Source organism: Pseudophryne corroboree, chromosome 3 (genome assembly GCF_028390025.1).
Source record: "Pseudophryne corroboree isolate aPseCor3 chromosome 3, aPseCor3.hap2, whole genome shotgun sequence".
Lineage (NCBI taxonomy): Eukaryota > Metazoa > Chordata > Amphibia > Anura > Myobatrachidae > Pseudophryne > Pseudophryne corroboree.
This window is the reverse complement of record NC_086446.1, coordinates 345,648,727-345,665,658: the sequence shown is the minus strand read 5'-3', so window position 1 is coordinate 345,665,658 and position 16,932 is coordinate 345,648,727. Positions and strand designations below refer to the sequence as shown.

The 16,932-nt window shown below is 47.2% G+C and overlaps 1 protein-coding gene across 5 annotated transcripts in view; it reads left to right on the top strand.

Annotated features, from left to right (window-relative positions):
* Positions 1–16,932, top strand: part of FBXO47 (F-box protein 47) — an 873,621-nt gene that overhangs the window by 556,005 nt on the left and 300,684 nt on the right. For all 5 annotated transcript variants that reach the window (XM_063959707.1, XM_063959704.1, XM_063959709.1 and 2 more), the window contains exon 6: positions 14,043–14,151. In XM_063959707.1, the coding sequence (XP_063815777.1) occupies positions 14,043–14,151 (109 nt within the window). The remainder of the gene's footprint in view (positions 1–14,042; positions 14,152–16,932) is intronic.

Sequence of the window (16,932 nt, the reverse complement as noted above, 5' to 3'; positions counted from 1 at the left end):
ATTATTTTATGTATGTTGACATTATGACTGTCTACGTTTTGCTCATCCTGTCCCACTGTAACCTATGTAGTACGCCGTAGATGCTGCCTCACCTTGTACTGTAAACGGAAGGATGAGCAACGCATTGTCACACGGCGGGTGCTTACCGCTGCAGGTCCCGGGATCCGTCCTCTGCCGATGCGGCTGTCTGTGGCGCTCTGTGGCCGCACGGGGATGCGGCTGGGTCGGCGGTGGGAGTGACGGCTTCCTGAGGCTGGAGGGAGGACCTAGTGGCTTGCAGCTTCCAAGCGTGTCTGCAGTGCTAGGAGCGGCCATGTTGGAGACCAAGGGCTGCACAAATGAGCGTGATGGGTGAGTGTCAGCCAATCCTGTTTTCCTGCTGCCTATAAATAGGCTGGGATTATTGCATTCTGTGCCAGTGCTTTGTTGTGGTTACTCTGTGCGTTAGCTCTGTGCTCCCGCAGTTTGTTCTGTGTGTCTCTTGTTAATTGGTCCCGTCAGGCTCTCCGAGTTCTCAGCCGACTCTCGCTGCACAACGCTCGCCAGCTCTCCAATGCGTGGTCACGGTCAACCGCTCTCCCACTGTTGCCTTTGGATTCTGCAGGATTCTCGTGGTGGTCCGCCAGCTTCAGCCTGTGCTCTTCATTCATGTCTTCGCATCATCCAGCAACCAGTCTTCACAGTTCTTCATACACATCTTCGCATCATCCAGCAACCAGTCTTCACAGTTCTTCATTCACATCTTCGCGTCATACAGCAACCAGTTTTCACAGTTCTTCATTCACGTCTTCGCATCATCCTGCAACCAGTCTTCACAGTTCTTCATTCACGTCTTCGCATCATCCATCAACCAGTCTTCACTGTTCTTCATTCATGTCCTTGCATCATCCAGCAACCAGCCTTCACAGTTCCAAATTCACGTTTTCACATCATCCAGCTAACAATCTTCACAGTTCTTCAGCCTCGCTTTCGCATCACTTAACAACTCAACTTCCCAGTTCTTCAGTCACGTCTTTGTATCATCTAAAGCATATTCCTCACAGTTCGTCAATCTCGGCCTCGTATCATTCAGTGACTTCATTCTCTGCAGTTTCCCAATCCTGAACTAATTAGTCTCAGTCTTCCTACAGTCTCATTCTGATCTGTTATGCTTAATAAATATATGAAAAGGAATTATCTTCGTCCTCCTTGTTTCCAGCACTCAGGGGCATCTGCTCCTTCGGTTGATCAGAGTCCAACGGATCCACAAAAACAGCCTGTTCTGACATGCATTGAATTAAGTGGGTATTCTGTAACCTATGTAGTACGCCATAGATGCTGCCTCACCTTGTACTGTAAACGGAAGAATGAGCAACTCATTGAATCAAGTGGGTATTCTGTCAGCTCAGTGCTCATTTTATCCTGATCTGTCTCATTTCCATGTATTGTTTATTTGCACATTGCAACCAATGCAGTGCTCCCAACATGGCTGCCTCGCCTGGTACTCTGTGTAGAATGAACAATGCATGGTACAGAAGTGCTTGCAAAGAATTTGCCTAGTACTCTTATCTCTCCCATTGTGTATCATCAATTTCAGGAATTCCTAATTTCTCTAACGTCCTAGTGGATACTGGGGACTCCGTAAGGACCATGGGGATAGACGGGCTCCGCAGGAGACATGGGCACTTTAAGAAAGAATTTAGGTTCTGGTGTGCACTGCACAGACCTCAGTTTGATACTGTGCCCAGACGAGCTGGGTGCTTTTCAGTGAGCTCTCCTGAGTACGCTGAGAGAAAGTATTTTGTTAGGTTTTTTATTTTCAGGGAGCTCTGCTGGCAACAGACTCCCTGCATCGTGGGACAGAGGGGAGAGAAGCAGCCCTACTCTCTGAAGCTAGGTCCTGCTTCTTAGGCTACTGGACACCATTAGCTCCAGAGGGATCGTACGCAGGATCTCACCCTCGCCGTCCGATCACAGAGCCGCGCCGCCGTCCCCCTCGCAGAGCCGGAAGACAGAAGCCGGGTGAGTATGAGAAGCAAGAAGACTTCAAATCGGCGGCAGAAGACTCCGTTCTTTACTGAGGTAACGCACAGCACTGCAGCTGTGTGCCATTGCTCCCACACACCTCACATACTCCGGTCACTGTAAGGGTGAAGGGCGCAGGGGGGGGGGGGCGCCCTGGGCAGCATTTGGATCCTCTGTTTGTCAAAAGTAAACATATATACAGTTGGGCACTGTATATATGTATGAGCCCCTGCCAAGAAAATGCATATTTAAGCGGGACAGAAGCCCGCCGTCGAGGGGGCGGGGCTTCTTCCTCAGCACTCACCAGCGCCATGTTTTTTCTCCACAGCTCTGCTGAGAGGAAGCTCCCCAGGCTCTCCCCTGCAGATTCACGGTAGAAGAGGGTAAAAAGAGAGGGGGGGGGGGCACATAAATTAGGCGCAACAACACAATATAAACAGCAGCTACTGGGTTAACATTAAATTACTGTGTTATTCCTGGGTTATAGCGCTGGGGTGTGTGCTGGCATACTCTCTCTCTGTCTCTCCAAAGGGCCTTGTGGGGGAACTGTCTTCAAAAAGGGCATTCCCTGTGTGTGTGTGTGTGTGTGTGGTGTGTCGGTACGCTTGTGTCGACATGTCTGATGAGGAAGGCTATGTGGAAGCAGAGCGGGAGCAAGTGAATGTGGTGTCTCCGCCGACGGCGCCGACACCTGATTGGATGGATATGTGGAAGGTTTTAAATGATAATGTTAATTCTTTGCATAAGAGGTTAGATAAAGCTGAAGCCTCAGGACAGTCAGGGTCCCAACCCGTGCCTGATCCTATGTCGCAGAGGCCGTCAGGGTCTCAGAAGCGCCCACTATCCCAGATTGTTGACACAGATACCGACATGGATTCTGACTCCAGTGTCGATGACGATGATGCAAAGTTACAGCCAAAGTTGGCTAAATCACTCCGATATATGATTATAGCAATTAAGGATGTTTTGCACATCACAGAGGAAACCCCTGTTCCTGACACAAGGGTTTATATGTATAAGGGAAAGAAACCTGAGGTAACTTTTCCCCCCTCACACGAACTGAATGAGTTATGTGAAAAAGCTTGGGAATCTCCAGATAAAAAAATGCAGATTTCCAAACGAATTCTTATGGCGTATCCTTTCCCGCCAACGGACAGGTTACGATGGGAATCCTCCCCTAGGGTGGACAAAGCTTTAACACGCTTATCCAAAAAGGTATCCCTGCCGTCTCAGGATACGGCTACCCTCAAGGATGCCGCTGATCGCAAACAGGAGGGTACCCTGAAGTCCATTTATACACATTCAGGTACCTTGCTCAGACCGGCAATCGCGTCGGCCTGGGTCTGTAGTGCAGTAGCGGCATGGACTGATACCTTATCAGAGGAGTTGGATACCCTAGATAGGGATACTGTTTTATTGACCCTGGGGCATATTAAAGACACTGTCCTTTATATGAGAGATGCTCAAAGAGACATTAGTCTACTGGGTTCTAGAATAAATGCTATGTCAATTTCTGCCAGAAGGGTCCTGTGGACTCGGCAATGGACAGGTGATGCCGACTCAAAAAGGCATATGGAGGTTTTACCTTACAAGGGTGAGGAATTGTTTGGGGAGGGTCTCTCGGACCCTCCAGCTACTGCTGGAAAGTCAAATTTTTTGCCATATGTTTCCTCACAGCATAAGAGAACACCGTATTATCAAATGCAGTCCTTTTGATCACAGAAAAACAAGAAAGTCCGAGGTGCGTCCTTTCTTGCCAGAGGCATGGGCAGAGGAAAGAAGCTGCACAACACAGCTAGTTCCCAGGAACAGAAGTCCTCTCTGGCCTCTACAAAATCCACCGCATGACGCTGGGGCTCCACAGGCGGAGCTGGGCCCGGTGGGGGCACGTCTTTGAAATTTCGGCCACAAGTGGGTTCACTCCCAGTTGGATCCCTGGGCAATAGATATTGTGTCTCAGGGATACAAGCTGGAATTCGAGGAGATGCCCCCTCACCGATACCTCAAATCGGCCCTGCCAGCTTCCCCCCATGAGAGGGAAAATAGTGTTAACTGCAATTCACAAATTGTATCTTCAACAGGTGGTGGTCAAGGTTCCCCTTCTTCAACAGGAAAGGGATTATTATTCGACCATGTTTGTAGTCCTGAAACCGGACGGTTCGGTCAGACCCATATTGAATTTAAAATCCCTGAACATATACCTGAAAAGGTTCAAGTTCAAGATGGAATCGCTGAGAGCGGTCATCGCAAGCCTGGAAGGGGGGGATTTTATGGTGTCTCTGGACATAAAGGATGCATACCTTCATGTCCCCATTTATCCACCTCATCAGGCGTACCTCAGATTTGTGGTACAGGATTGTCATTACCAATTTCAGACGTTGCCGTTTGGTCTCTCCACGGCACCGAGAATATTTACCAAGGTAATGGCGGAAATGATGGTACTCCTGCGGAAGCAAGGAGTCACAATTATCCCATACTTGGACGATCTCCTGGTAAAAGCGAGATCAAGAGAGCAGTTGCTGATCACCGTAGCACTTTCTCTGGAAGTGTTACGGCAACACGGCTAGATTCGAAATATTCCAAAGTCGCAGTTGGTTCCTACGACTCGTCTGCCTTTCCTGGGCATGATTCTAGACACAGACCAGAAAAGGGTTTATCTCCCGATGGAGAAAGCTCAGGAACTCATGACACTGGTCAGGAACCTATTAAAACCAAAACAGGTGTCAGTGCATCACTGCACTCGTGTCCTGGGAAAGATGGTGGCATCATACGAGGCCATTCCCTTCGGAAGGTTCCATGCTAGGACTTTTCAATGGGACTTACTGGACAAGTGGTCCGGATCACATCTTCAGATGCATCGGTTAATCACCCTATCCCCCAGGGCCAGGGTGTCACTCCTGTGGTGACTGCAGAGCGCTCACCTTCTCGAGGGCCGCAGATTCGGCATTCAGGACTGGGTCCTGGTGACCACGGACGCAAGCCTCCGAGGTTGAGGGGCAGTCACACAGGGAAGAAATTTCCAAGGTCTGTGGTCAAGTCAAGAGACTTGCCTTCACATCAACATCCTGGAACTGAGGGCCATATACAACGCCCTACGTCAAGCGGAGACCCTGCTTCGCGACCAACTGGTTTTGATTCAGTCAGACAACATCACCGCAGTGGCTCATGTAAACCGCCAAGGCGGCACAAGGAGCAGAGTGGCGATGGCGGAAGCCACCAGAATTCTTAGCTGGGCGGAGAATCACGTAAGCGCACTGTCAGCAGTGTTCATCCCGGGTGTGGACAACTGGGAAGCAGACTTCCTCAGCAGACACGACCTCCACCCGGGAGAGTGGGGACTTCATCAGGAAGTCTTCGCACAGATTACAAGTCAGTGGGAACTGCCACAGGTGGACATGATGGCATCCCGCCTCAACGAAAAGCTACAGAGGTATTGCGCAAGGTCAAGAGACCCTCAGGCGATAGCTGTAGACGCCCTGGTGACACCGTGGGTGTTCCAGTCGGTCTATGTATTTCCTCCTCTTCCTCTCATACCCAAGGCGCTGAGGATAATAAGAAAAAGAGGAGTGAGAACAATACTCATTGTTCCAGATTGGCCACGAAGGACTTGGTATCCAGATCTGCAAGAAATGCTCACAGAGGACCCGTGGCCTCTTCCTCTAAGACAGGACTTGTTGCAACAGGGGCCCTGTCTGTTCCAAGACTTACGGCATGGCGGTTGAACGCCTGATCCTAGCAGAGAAAGGCATTCCGGATGAGGTCATTCCTACGCTGATAAATGCTAGGAAGGACGTGACAGCTCATCATTATCACCGTATATGGCGAAAATATGTTGCTTGGTGTGAGGCCAGGAATGCTCCTACGGAGGAGTTCCAGCTGGGCCGTTTCCTTCACTTCCTACAGTCCGGAGGGAATTTGGGCCTAAAATTGGGTTCCATTAAGGTCCAGATTTCGGCCCTATCCATTTTCTTTCAAAAGGAGTTGGCTTTTCTACCTGAAGTTCAGACGTTTGTAAAGGGAGTGCTGCATATTCAGCCCCCTTTTTTTGCCTCCAGTGGCACCTTGGTATCTTAATGTGGTGTTGAGTTTCCTGAAATCCCACTGGTTTGAACCACTCAAAACGGTGGAGTTGAAATATCTCACGTGGAAGGTGGTCATGCTATTAGCTTTGGCTTCGGCTAGGCGTGTGTCAGAGTTGGCGGCTTTGTCACATAAAAGCCCCTATCTGTTTTTCCATGCGGATAGAGCAGAATTGCGGACCCGTCCACAATTTCTGCCAAAAGTGGTTTCATCCTTTCATATAAACCAACCTATTGTGGTGCCTGTGGCTACTACTGACTTGGAGGATTCCGAGTTACTTGATGTGGTCAGGGCTTTGAAGGTTTATGTAGCCAGAACGGCTAGGGTCAGGAAAACAGAGTCGTTGTTTATCCTGTATGCTTCCAACAAGCTTGGTGCTCCTGCTTCAAAGCAAACTATTGCTCGCTGGATCTGTAATACGATTCAGCAGGCTCATTCTGCGGCTGGATTGCCGCTGCCAAAATCGGTTAAGGCCCATTCCACTAGGAAGATGGGCTCTTCTTGGGCGGCTGCCCGAGGGGTCTCGGCATTACAGCTTTGCCGAGCGGCTACTTGGTCAGGTTCAAACACTTTTGCAAAGTTCTACAAGTTTGATACCCTGGCTGAGGAGGATCTCGTGTTTGCTCAATCGGTGCTGCAGAGTCATCCGCACTCTCCCGCCCGTTTGGGAGCTTTGGTATAATCCCCATGGTCCTTACGGAGTCCCCAGCATCCACTAGGACGTTAGAGAAAATAAGATTTTACTTACCGGTAAATCTATTTCTCGTAGTCCGTAGTGGATGCTGGGCGCCCGTCCCAAGTGCGGACTTCTTCTGCAATACTTGTATATAGTTATTGCTTCAATAAGGGTTAAGTTATGGTTGCATCAGGGTTTGACCAGATGCTCTGTTATTTGTCATACTGTTAACTGGTCGTTATCAATTGTTATACGGTGTGATTGGTGTGGCTGGTATTAATCTTGCCCTGGATTACCAAAATCCTTTCCTTGTACTGTCAGCTCTTCTGGGCACAGTTTCTCTAACTGAGGTCTGGAGGAGAGGCATAGAGGGAGGAGCCAGTGCACACCAGAACCTAAATTCTTTCTTAAAGTGCCCATGTCTCCTGCGGAGCCCGTCTATCCCCATGGTCCTTACGGAGTCCCCAGCATCCACTACGGACTACAAGAAATAGATTTACCGGTAAGTAAAATCTTATTTTTGCTCAGTGTAATCCTATTGAGTGTGCCTAAAATGGCTTCCTCACCTAGATCCTTCGGGGGGTGGGATGAATAATCCTAGTAATTGATGACCCAAAATGGCTGCCACACCCTTTGTATTATCTCAATGGTCTCTGTATTTTCATGCATATCTTATCTCCTATTATGCTCATAGTTTCTATTCTAAAAATCTTAATTGCTGTATTGTGTTCAAACTGTCTGTTGGAGAAAGAGCACTATATAAATAAAATTCTGATTATTATTATTATTATTATTATTATTATTATTATTATTATTTTGACTGTGTCTACATTTTGATTGTTGACATTTTGATTATTGCCATTTCGACTGTGTCTGCATGTTAAGGACCATGACAACCTCATGTCCATATTGACCTTTTTAGGTTGTCAACATTTTGACTGTGTCTATATTTTAACTGTCAACAGATTTTTGTTGTTAACATATGGACTATATCCCTTTAAGTGGTGGTGTTGCCCATAGCAACCAATTAGATTCTATCACTTTGTAGAATTCAATAGAGAAATGATAACTAGAATCAGATTGATTGCTGCAAGCAATACCTACACTTTTCGTTTTTAGAAACTTTAGTAAATCTACCCCTTACGTAGAATGAGTTAACACCAGCTAAGTGCTTGTGGAAATACTAAGAGTGCTCTTTAAATACACACAAGTGCCTGTTTGAATTTGGTACAATGACTACTTCATCAATCACCAGACAACAACTCTGAGAAGATGAGATTGAGGGAGAGAGGTGCTCTTGTTCATATATATTGCAATGAGCACCACTGCAATGGGAACTACCACAGAAAAATCTTGATTGCAAAGACATTCAAAATATGATGCTGATTCTGATGATGATTTTTCATTTTGGTAGAATTTAAAAAAATAAAGCCTGAAGAATTGTAGAAAGAAATGCACCCTGCGGGGGTAGGAGAAAGCACTGCAGAATTTATTTATTTCATTTATTAGCAGTTTCTTATATAGCGCTGCATATTCCGTTGCGTTTTACAATTAGAACAACAGTTATAGAACAAAACTGGGCAAAGACAGACAGACATATAGGTAGTAACGCCATGCTTGCAAGCTTCCAGTCTATAGGGAAATAGGCATTGATACACAAGGATAGATGCTACCTGTTGCATAATGGTCCACCAGATTGCTAGGTTCTTAATGGGTTGTATGATATGATCACCCAGCATGTTGGAAGACAAAATATGTGAGGATATGTGGACTGTACAGAGATGATGTAACTGGAAAGGGAAGCATTGAAGGTTATTTGGTTGGGTCTGGAATTTGGTAGGTTTGTCTGAAGAGATTAGTTTTTAGGGAACGTTTAAAGGTTTGGAGACTAGAGTCTTATTGTGCGTGGGAGGACATTCCACAGAGTGGGTGAAGCCCGGGTAAAGTCCTGTAATTTTGAGTGGGAACAGGTAATACATGTGGATGAGAGACGCAGATCTTGCGCAGAGCAGAGAGGTCTGGTAGGGAGATATTTTGAGATGAGTGAGGAGATGTATGATGGTGCAGTTTGGTTACTAGCCTTGTATGTAAGTAAAAGTATTTTATATTTAACACGGTAGAATACCCGTAACCAATGGAGGGACTGACAGAACGGATCAGCAGACGAAGAACATCTAGCGAGGAAGATTAGTCTGACAGCTGCATTTAAAATGGATTGTAATGGTGAGAGCCTATGCTTGGGAAGACCAGTAAGGAGACTATTACAATAATCAATGCGGGAGATGATGAGTGCATGGATTAAAGTTTTTGCAGTGTCTTGTGTAAGATAAGGGCGTATTTTGGATATGTTTTTTTAGGTGCATGTAACATGATTTAGAGACAGATTGAATGTGTGGAACAAAGGACAGTTCAGAGTCAAGGATGACACCTAGGCAGCGAACTTGTGGGGTAGGGTAGATAGTCACATTGTCAACAGTTATGGAGATATCAGGTTGGTAACTACTCTTGGCTGGTGGGAAAATAATTCTGTGTTGGAAATGTTGAGTTTGAGGTGACGAGATGACATTCAAGATGAAATGGCAGACAGGCATCCAGTGGCACGAGCCAATACAGATGGTGATAAATCTGGGGAGGATAGGTAGATTTGAGTATCATCAGCGTACAAATGATACTGAAATCCGAAGGAGCTGATTAGTTTACCAAGATATGAGGTATAGATTGAGAACTGCAGAGGACCCAAGACTGAGCCTTGCGGTACTCCAACTGATAGAGGTAGAGAAGAAGAGGTAGAATCAGAGAAGTGAACACTGAAAGAGCGATTAGATAGGTAGGATGAGAACCAAGTAAGGGCTGTGTCCTGAAGACCTAGGGATTGTAGTGTTTGTATGAGAAAAGAGTAGTCAACAGTGTCAAAAGCAGCAGAGAGATCTAGAATAATAAGTAGTGTGTAATGGCCTTTCGATCTAGCAGTGACTAGATCATTCACTACTTTGGTCAGTGCCGTCTCTGTGGAGTGTTGTGCACGAAAGCCTGACTGAAGTGGGTCCAATAAGTTGTGGGAGTTAAGAAAGTGTGTATGGCAAGTGTAGGCAAGTCTCTCAAGTAGCTTGGAGGGACATGGTAGCTGAGAAATGGGATAGTAGTTAGAGAGTGTGTTTGGGTTGGGTCATTGTTGTGTTTTTAGAATGGGAGTAATCACTGCATGTTTAAACAGAGAAGGAAAGGTACCAGTAGAGAGAGAGAGAGAGAGAGAGAGAGATTACAGATTTTAGTTAAGGTTGGGATAAGCACAGGAGAAAACGTTTTACTGACTTGTGTGGGTATAGGATCAAGTGGAGAGGTAGTGGAGTAGGAGGATGAAAAGAGTGTTGATATTTCATCTTCACTTGTGGGATCAAATGACGAGAAAGTGCCAGAGGGTTCAGGTAGGGAATTGAGCAGGTCACTGGCTGAGTTAGAGCATACCATTTCATCTCGGATTTTATCAATCTTATCCTTGAAGTAGGAAGCAAGTAGGAAGCAAGTTCTTGTGCAGAAGAATGCCTCTGGGCATGACAAGGTGTATGAAGATATTCAAAAGTGGGCAGTAAGAAGAATGACCATGATAGCTTTTATAATGACATATACATTTCCTATTTTATGGAGGAAATAGGTTTATGGTCTCTTTACCTCTAGTCATGGATGTTGGATTAAGGTTGCAATAACCAAAAAGAGAGCAGAAGAAGAGCAAACAAGAGTGGAAAGGGCGAGTCAATAAGTGTGAGATCCTTTGGATCCTTGTGAGATATTGTGGGGAAAATCTTGCTCATATTTGTTTTGTTCACATTTCTATTGGGTTTGCCTGAATAACCCATATATTATAATGCACAACTTAGCTTCTATTGTATTTCCCCTAAAGATACAGGTGGTCATTCCGAGTTGTTCGCTCGCTAGCAGTTTTTAGCAGCCGTGCAAACGCTATGCCGCCTCCCACTGGGAGTGTATTTTAGGTTAGCAGAAGTGCAAACGAAAGGATCGCAGTGCGGCTACAAAATAATTTTGTACAGTTTCAGAGTAGCTTCAGACCTACTCAGCGCTTGCGATCACTTCAGAGTGTTCAGTTCCTGTTTTGACGTCACGAACACGCCCTGCGTTCGCCTGTGTTTTTTCTAACACTCCCTGAAAACGGTCAGTTGACACCCAGAAACGCCCTCTTCCTGTCAATTACTCTGCGGCCAGAAGTGCGACTGAAAAGCTTTGCTAGACCTTGTGTGAAACTACATTGTTCATTGTAATAGAACGACACGCGTGCGCATTGTGCCGCATGCGCTGAAGTGATGATTTTTTTTTGCCTGATCGCTGCGCAGCGAGCAAAATCTGCTAGCGATCAACTCGGAATGACCCCCACAGTTGTTAAAAAAACTAAACAACAGATTTTTATGGAAAAAGAATGACATGCTTTCCCAATGTTTCAAGAATATTAAAGGATATTGGGGAAAGCCTGAGAGTGAGAGTGCCTGGCGAAAGCTAGAATATAGTTCTAAATGAGAATTTGAGAAATTGGACACATGCTAAAAAAATCAGCTGGCTGTTGCCATGCATGCTAAAGAAGGTTAAATGTTTCCTCTAATCGAGAGTTTAATTGTCTACACATGACAGCCAAGATGTCAAAAAGCTATTATAAGTTTGGGTTGAAAGGAACTTTTCTAGTGCCAGCGGTTGGGCTAAATGGTTATGTTGCAGACATGTAATATTTCCAAGACCCAAACAAAAAATAGACAAAGAAACATATAAATTAAGACCAACAGATGGGAGAAGAATTTATGGTTGTGAAATTGTGAATATACTCTATGTGTATATATTCTGTAAAGTCACACAAGAGGGCATCGGCATGAATGGCCTCATCCTACACCTAAGTGCCGCTGTAGTCTGGAGTTCTGCCTTATATGTCTTCCCTGTCTTGCTTAGCTTACACACTGTTACCAGGACTTTCTCTTCCATTGGGGATAATGGGCAGTTGTTGAGGGGCCCCAGGATTTTAACAGCCCACTGGCGATAACCACCCCTGCTGGACAGCGGTGCTGAGGGCACCCAAGCCCCCCTCCCTCCCCGCCTTGATCGAACAACTGCACTGATAGCACATCATCCCTCCTGCTGGATATTGTGGCCGTGGGTCAGAGGTGGATCTCCCACAAGGCTATACAGGTGGGGCACCCAGCACCCAAATGCCACTGCCATAATGTTACTGGTCAGATCACCGTGGTAAAGAAGTAATACATGTAGGGAGGAGCAATGCATGTTGTTCACCTCTGTGGCCTTTTTCCAGCTTCTTTGTCACAGTGATCTCACTCCAAGTATTTACAAGTTGCCACACTAGACTAATTAACAATACCCAACTCTGTGACAACCTCTGCAATCAGCTGAAAACCTGTTTGCTGTGTGATCCCTGGAGCTGCTGTGGGCTACTAATTTGCTGCTTGAAACCGAGACATCCAGGTTAATTATAGGTCAGCACAGCTTACTGCTAGAAAGCTGTCGTTAGGTGACACAGGACTTATATTGGGGTGACCCAGAGGTCCTTTTTGCACTATACGCTGTGATGGTATGTAATGGCAGACAATGAGACTTTCGCTGGCTGAGCATTTTCATCTCCTAGTGTAGCTGGAGTGAGAATTAGAGCGATACAAGTGGGTCTACATATTATTATATACTTACATTGCTATACTGGAGTCTTATAAAGACTCAACTTAGGGGGTAATTCAGAATTGATCGCAGCAGTAAATTTGTTAGCAGTTGGGCAAAACCATGTCCACTGCAGGTGGGGCAGATATAACATGTGCAGAGAGAGTTAGATTTGGGTGGATTATTTTGTTTCTGTGCAGGGTAAATAATAACTGCTTTATTTTTACACTGCAATTTAGATTTTAGTTTGAACACACCCCACCCAAATCTAAAGGCCCGTACACACTGGTCGATATATCGGCCGTTCTCTTGAACGGCCGATACATCGCGGGATCGTCGGCCAGTGTGTACGGGCGATACGTCTGTGAACTCCGTCGTTCACAGACGTATCGCGTCGGCTGCGCAGCACAGCCGACGGCCAATATATCTAACGATATATTGGCGCGTCGCTGTGTGTGTACGGGGCGGTCGTCCGACCGCCCGTACACATGCGGCGGCCGGCGGTGATTGACAGGTGAACTGGGCGGGCGCCCGCCCGCCCAGTTCATGACGTCCGTCCCCCGACGGATCAGGCAGTGTGTATGCACAGCACACTGCCCGATCCGTACATAGATATATCTGCAGATCAATTGATCTGCAGATATATCTACTGTTGTGTACCCACCTTAACTCTCTCTGCACATGTTATATCAGCCCCCCCTGCAGTGCACATGGTTTTGCCCAACTGCTAACAAATTTGCTGCTGCGATCAACTCTGAATTAGGTCCTTAATACGGTACCATATGAGAATAAAAAAATTACATTTTGGAGAGGCTGTTCTTACAGTAACAACTGGTATATACATATGAGCATTTGCAAATGAACAGTAATTTATTGCAAACGCCATGGCTGGAAGAAATACAATCTTAAATTGTTACAATTAGTTTATATTGCTACATGAAGTTCTCTTTATTACTGCTGGGATGTTATGTGTGCTTATGAGATGTTTTTATATTTTTATCTTTTTCTTACATTTTAAATACACTATACTATTGGATTTATTGTCTCAGCAAGACACAGCAAAGCGGTTTCTTTGTCTTCTGTATTTTCTATAAGGCTAAACCTGCGTATTTTGATCATGATTTCAGTAAAGCACCTTGAGTCCTTTTGGGAAAAAAGCACTATATAAAATTATTATTATTATTATTATTATTATTATATAGCCCATATTCTTCCTGCATTACCTTGAACAAGCATGTTTATGCCTCCTTACGTTCCTCATATGGAACAATGATCCATTCTTCAAGTGCTGTCTGACATTCTTTTGACTATTCAAAGGTATAAATATGTGAGTGTTAGATTAAAGTCTTAAAATAATAACAAAATCTTTAAGATATGTAAGGAATATGCAACTAAACATGCTCATTTCCGCCTCTCATTGTGTATCACACTTTTATCCTCTAGAAAGCAAAGGTAGTGTTATTCTGCATAGTTTGCATTACTTTTCTTGGTACATATGCATCTATCATTGTGATTGTAAAGCAAAATATTAATTGCTTAGTTGAGAAGTTCAACGTTTCCATATGCAGTTGCACATTGCTGGGCATTCGCTTATATTTTTGTATTTATATTTATGTTCCAGATTCTTACAGCTGGCTGGGATGAGCTAGAGTGTCACAGAGTCTATATTTTTCTTTGTGATTCTACTAATTTACCTCGTAAGGTGCAGACTCTAGTTAACAGCAAGCCAGGTAAGGTGCGGAGTGAGCCGTTTAGGTAATTTCTTGAAGCGTACTGTATGTTTATCGCTTTACTAAAAGGATTAAAAAGGTTCTCAAATTGTAAAGCCTTTCCAGTGTTTTGCTTGTCCAAGTTCAGTGATAGGTGCCTGGTTGAAGAAGCTCCAGTAGTGAAAATAATTTGAAACAACTTTTTACTTTGATACTGCCAAAATCTTGTAAGTGTGGTAATAAGATGGATAAGTGCAGTTTTTTGCGTGTTTTACTTCTGTGCATATTTTGCGTCATTGGTCAAATCAAGGTGTTCTGTAAAATGTATTAAATATTTATTACTTTACTAGGTGCTTCATCGCGCCCTACGGGCGCTCTTCACACCGTCGAAAGGGGCTACGCCCCCTTAACCCCTGCACGCCTTGCTGCGGTTCAATATTTGTATGAGTGGATAGAGGGGATAGAGAGACGCGGGCCGGTAGGGAGGGGATAGATAGAAGGGGGGCGGTAGGGAGGGGATAGAGAGACGCAGGGCGGCAGGGAGGGGATAGAGAGACGCAGGGCCGTAGGGAGGGGATAGAGAGACGCAGGGCGGTAGGGAGGGGATATATAGAGACGCGGGGCGGTAGGGAGGGGATAGAAAGACGCGGGGCGGTATGGAGGGGATAGAGAGACGCGGGTCGGCAGGGAGGGGATAGAGAGACGCGGGGCGGTAGGGAGGGGATAGAGAGACCCGGGGCGATAGGGAGGGGATACAGAGAGGCGGGGCGGCTGGGAGGGGATAGAGAGACGCGGGGCGGTAGGGAGGGGATACAGAGACGCGGGGCGATAGGAGGGGATACAGAGACACGGGGCGGTAGGGAGGTGATACAGAGACGCAGAGCGGTAGGGAGGGGATACAGAGGCATAGGGAGGAGGGGATAGAGAGAGGCGGGCGGTAGGGAGGGGATATAGAGACGCGGGCGGTAGGGAGCGGATAGAGAGACGCGGGGTGGCTGGGAGGGGATATAGAGACGCGGGGCGGTAGGGAGGGGATAGAGAGACGCGGGGCGGCTGGGAGGGGATATAGAGACGCGGGGCGGTAGGGAGGGGATAGAGAGACGCGGGGCGGCTGGGAGGGGATAGAGAGACGCGGGGCGGCTGGGAGGGGATATAGAGACGCGGGGCAGCTGGGAGGGGATATAGAGATGCGGGGCGGTAGGGAGGGGATAGAGAGACGCGAGGCTGTAGGGAGGGGGATAGAGAGACACGGGGCGGTAGGGAGGGGATATAGAGACGCGGGGCGGTAGGAAGGGGATAGAGAGACGCGGCCGGTAGGGAGTGGATAGAGAGACGCGGGATGGTAGGGAGGGGATAGAGAGACGTGGGGCGGCTGGGAGGGGATATAGAGACGCGGGGCGGTAGGGAGGGGATAGAGAGACGCGGGGCGGCTGGGAGGGGATAGAGAGACGCGGGGCAGCTGGGAGGGGATATGGGAGGGGATATAGAGACGCGGGGCGGTAGGGAGGGGATAGAGAGACGCGAGGCGGTAGGGAGGGGATAGAGAGACGCGGGGCGGTAGGGAGGGGATATAGAGACGCGGGGCGGTAGGGAGGGGATAGAGAGACGCGGGGCGGTAGGGAGGGGATAGAGAGACGCGGGGTGGTAGGTAGGGGATATAGAGACGAGGGTCGGCAGGGAGGGTCCCCAGTGAGGAAGCTGATGAAGAGAGGGGGGAAAGTAGTGGAGGGGGAGGGCACCAGAAGAGGAGACTTGTGTAAAGTGGCGAGCAGACATAGAAACAGTGGGTAGGATGGCCGGAGGGACTCACCGTTGGGGCTGTGGGTGGCTGCTGCAGGCTGGTAAACAGTACAGTGGTCCATTTCAGCATTACTGTTACACACATCTCCCCCCCCCTGCGGCCGAAAAGGGGGCGTGGCCTGCTGTGAAAGGGGCGTGGCCTCGCGGGTCTGTTCTCTCTCGCTCCGGGGGTGTTTCCAGCTTGCCTGTAGATACTGGCAGCCCCCGGAGACTGGAGTGTGTGTGGCGGCTGTGTGACAGGAGGCGAGTGCTGCAGGAGATGACGTCACTGCAGCACTCGCCTCCTGTCACAGCAGGAGAGCTGACAGCGGGATTTGTGCGGAGGAGGCGGCGGGTGTGTGTACGCGGGGCAGGGAGGGCTATGAGAGCCTTCTCCTGCGCCACCCGTCCCTCCTAATGTGTATGCCGGGGGCGGCATCACCCGTTGTTGTTGGGCCGGCGCCGCGGCCGGGGAATCAGAGCTGCTGATGGTTGGGGGGAGGGGAGAGAGAGAGATGGACAGGCAAACAGGCAACAGGAGCAGAGACTTGCTGACTCCGCCCACCGCTGTGACTCCACCCAGCGTTACGGGCACAGAGTCACAGATTTAGACAAATATATAGGAGATACTTATTTTGTGTATTTGTATTGTATTTTCTCTGAGATTAGTCCCTTGAAGTCCACCAACTCACCTACTCCCTTTCTTCTTTTAGTTGTATTTTTGTACCACCTAATTAATGGTGTCATATTTTGTGTTCCTAAAGTGATGAATAAAAATACTTAAAGTGCTCATATTTGGAAGGAAAGAAAAAAGAATACATGCAAAGAGCTTGGCCATATCTTTGTGTGAACCAGTACCCACTCTAATTTTTAACAAAGAAATACAATATATATATTTCTCTGACGTCCTAAGTGGATGCTGGGACTCCGTAAGGACCATGGGGATTAGCGGCTCCGCAGGAGACTGGGCACAACTAAAGAAAGCTTTAGGACTACCTGGTGTGCACTGGCTCCTCCCACTAA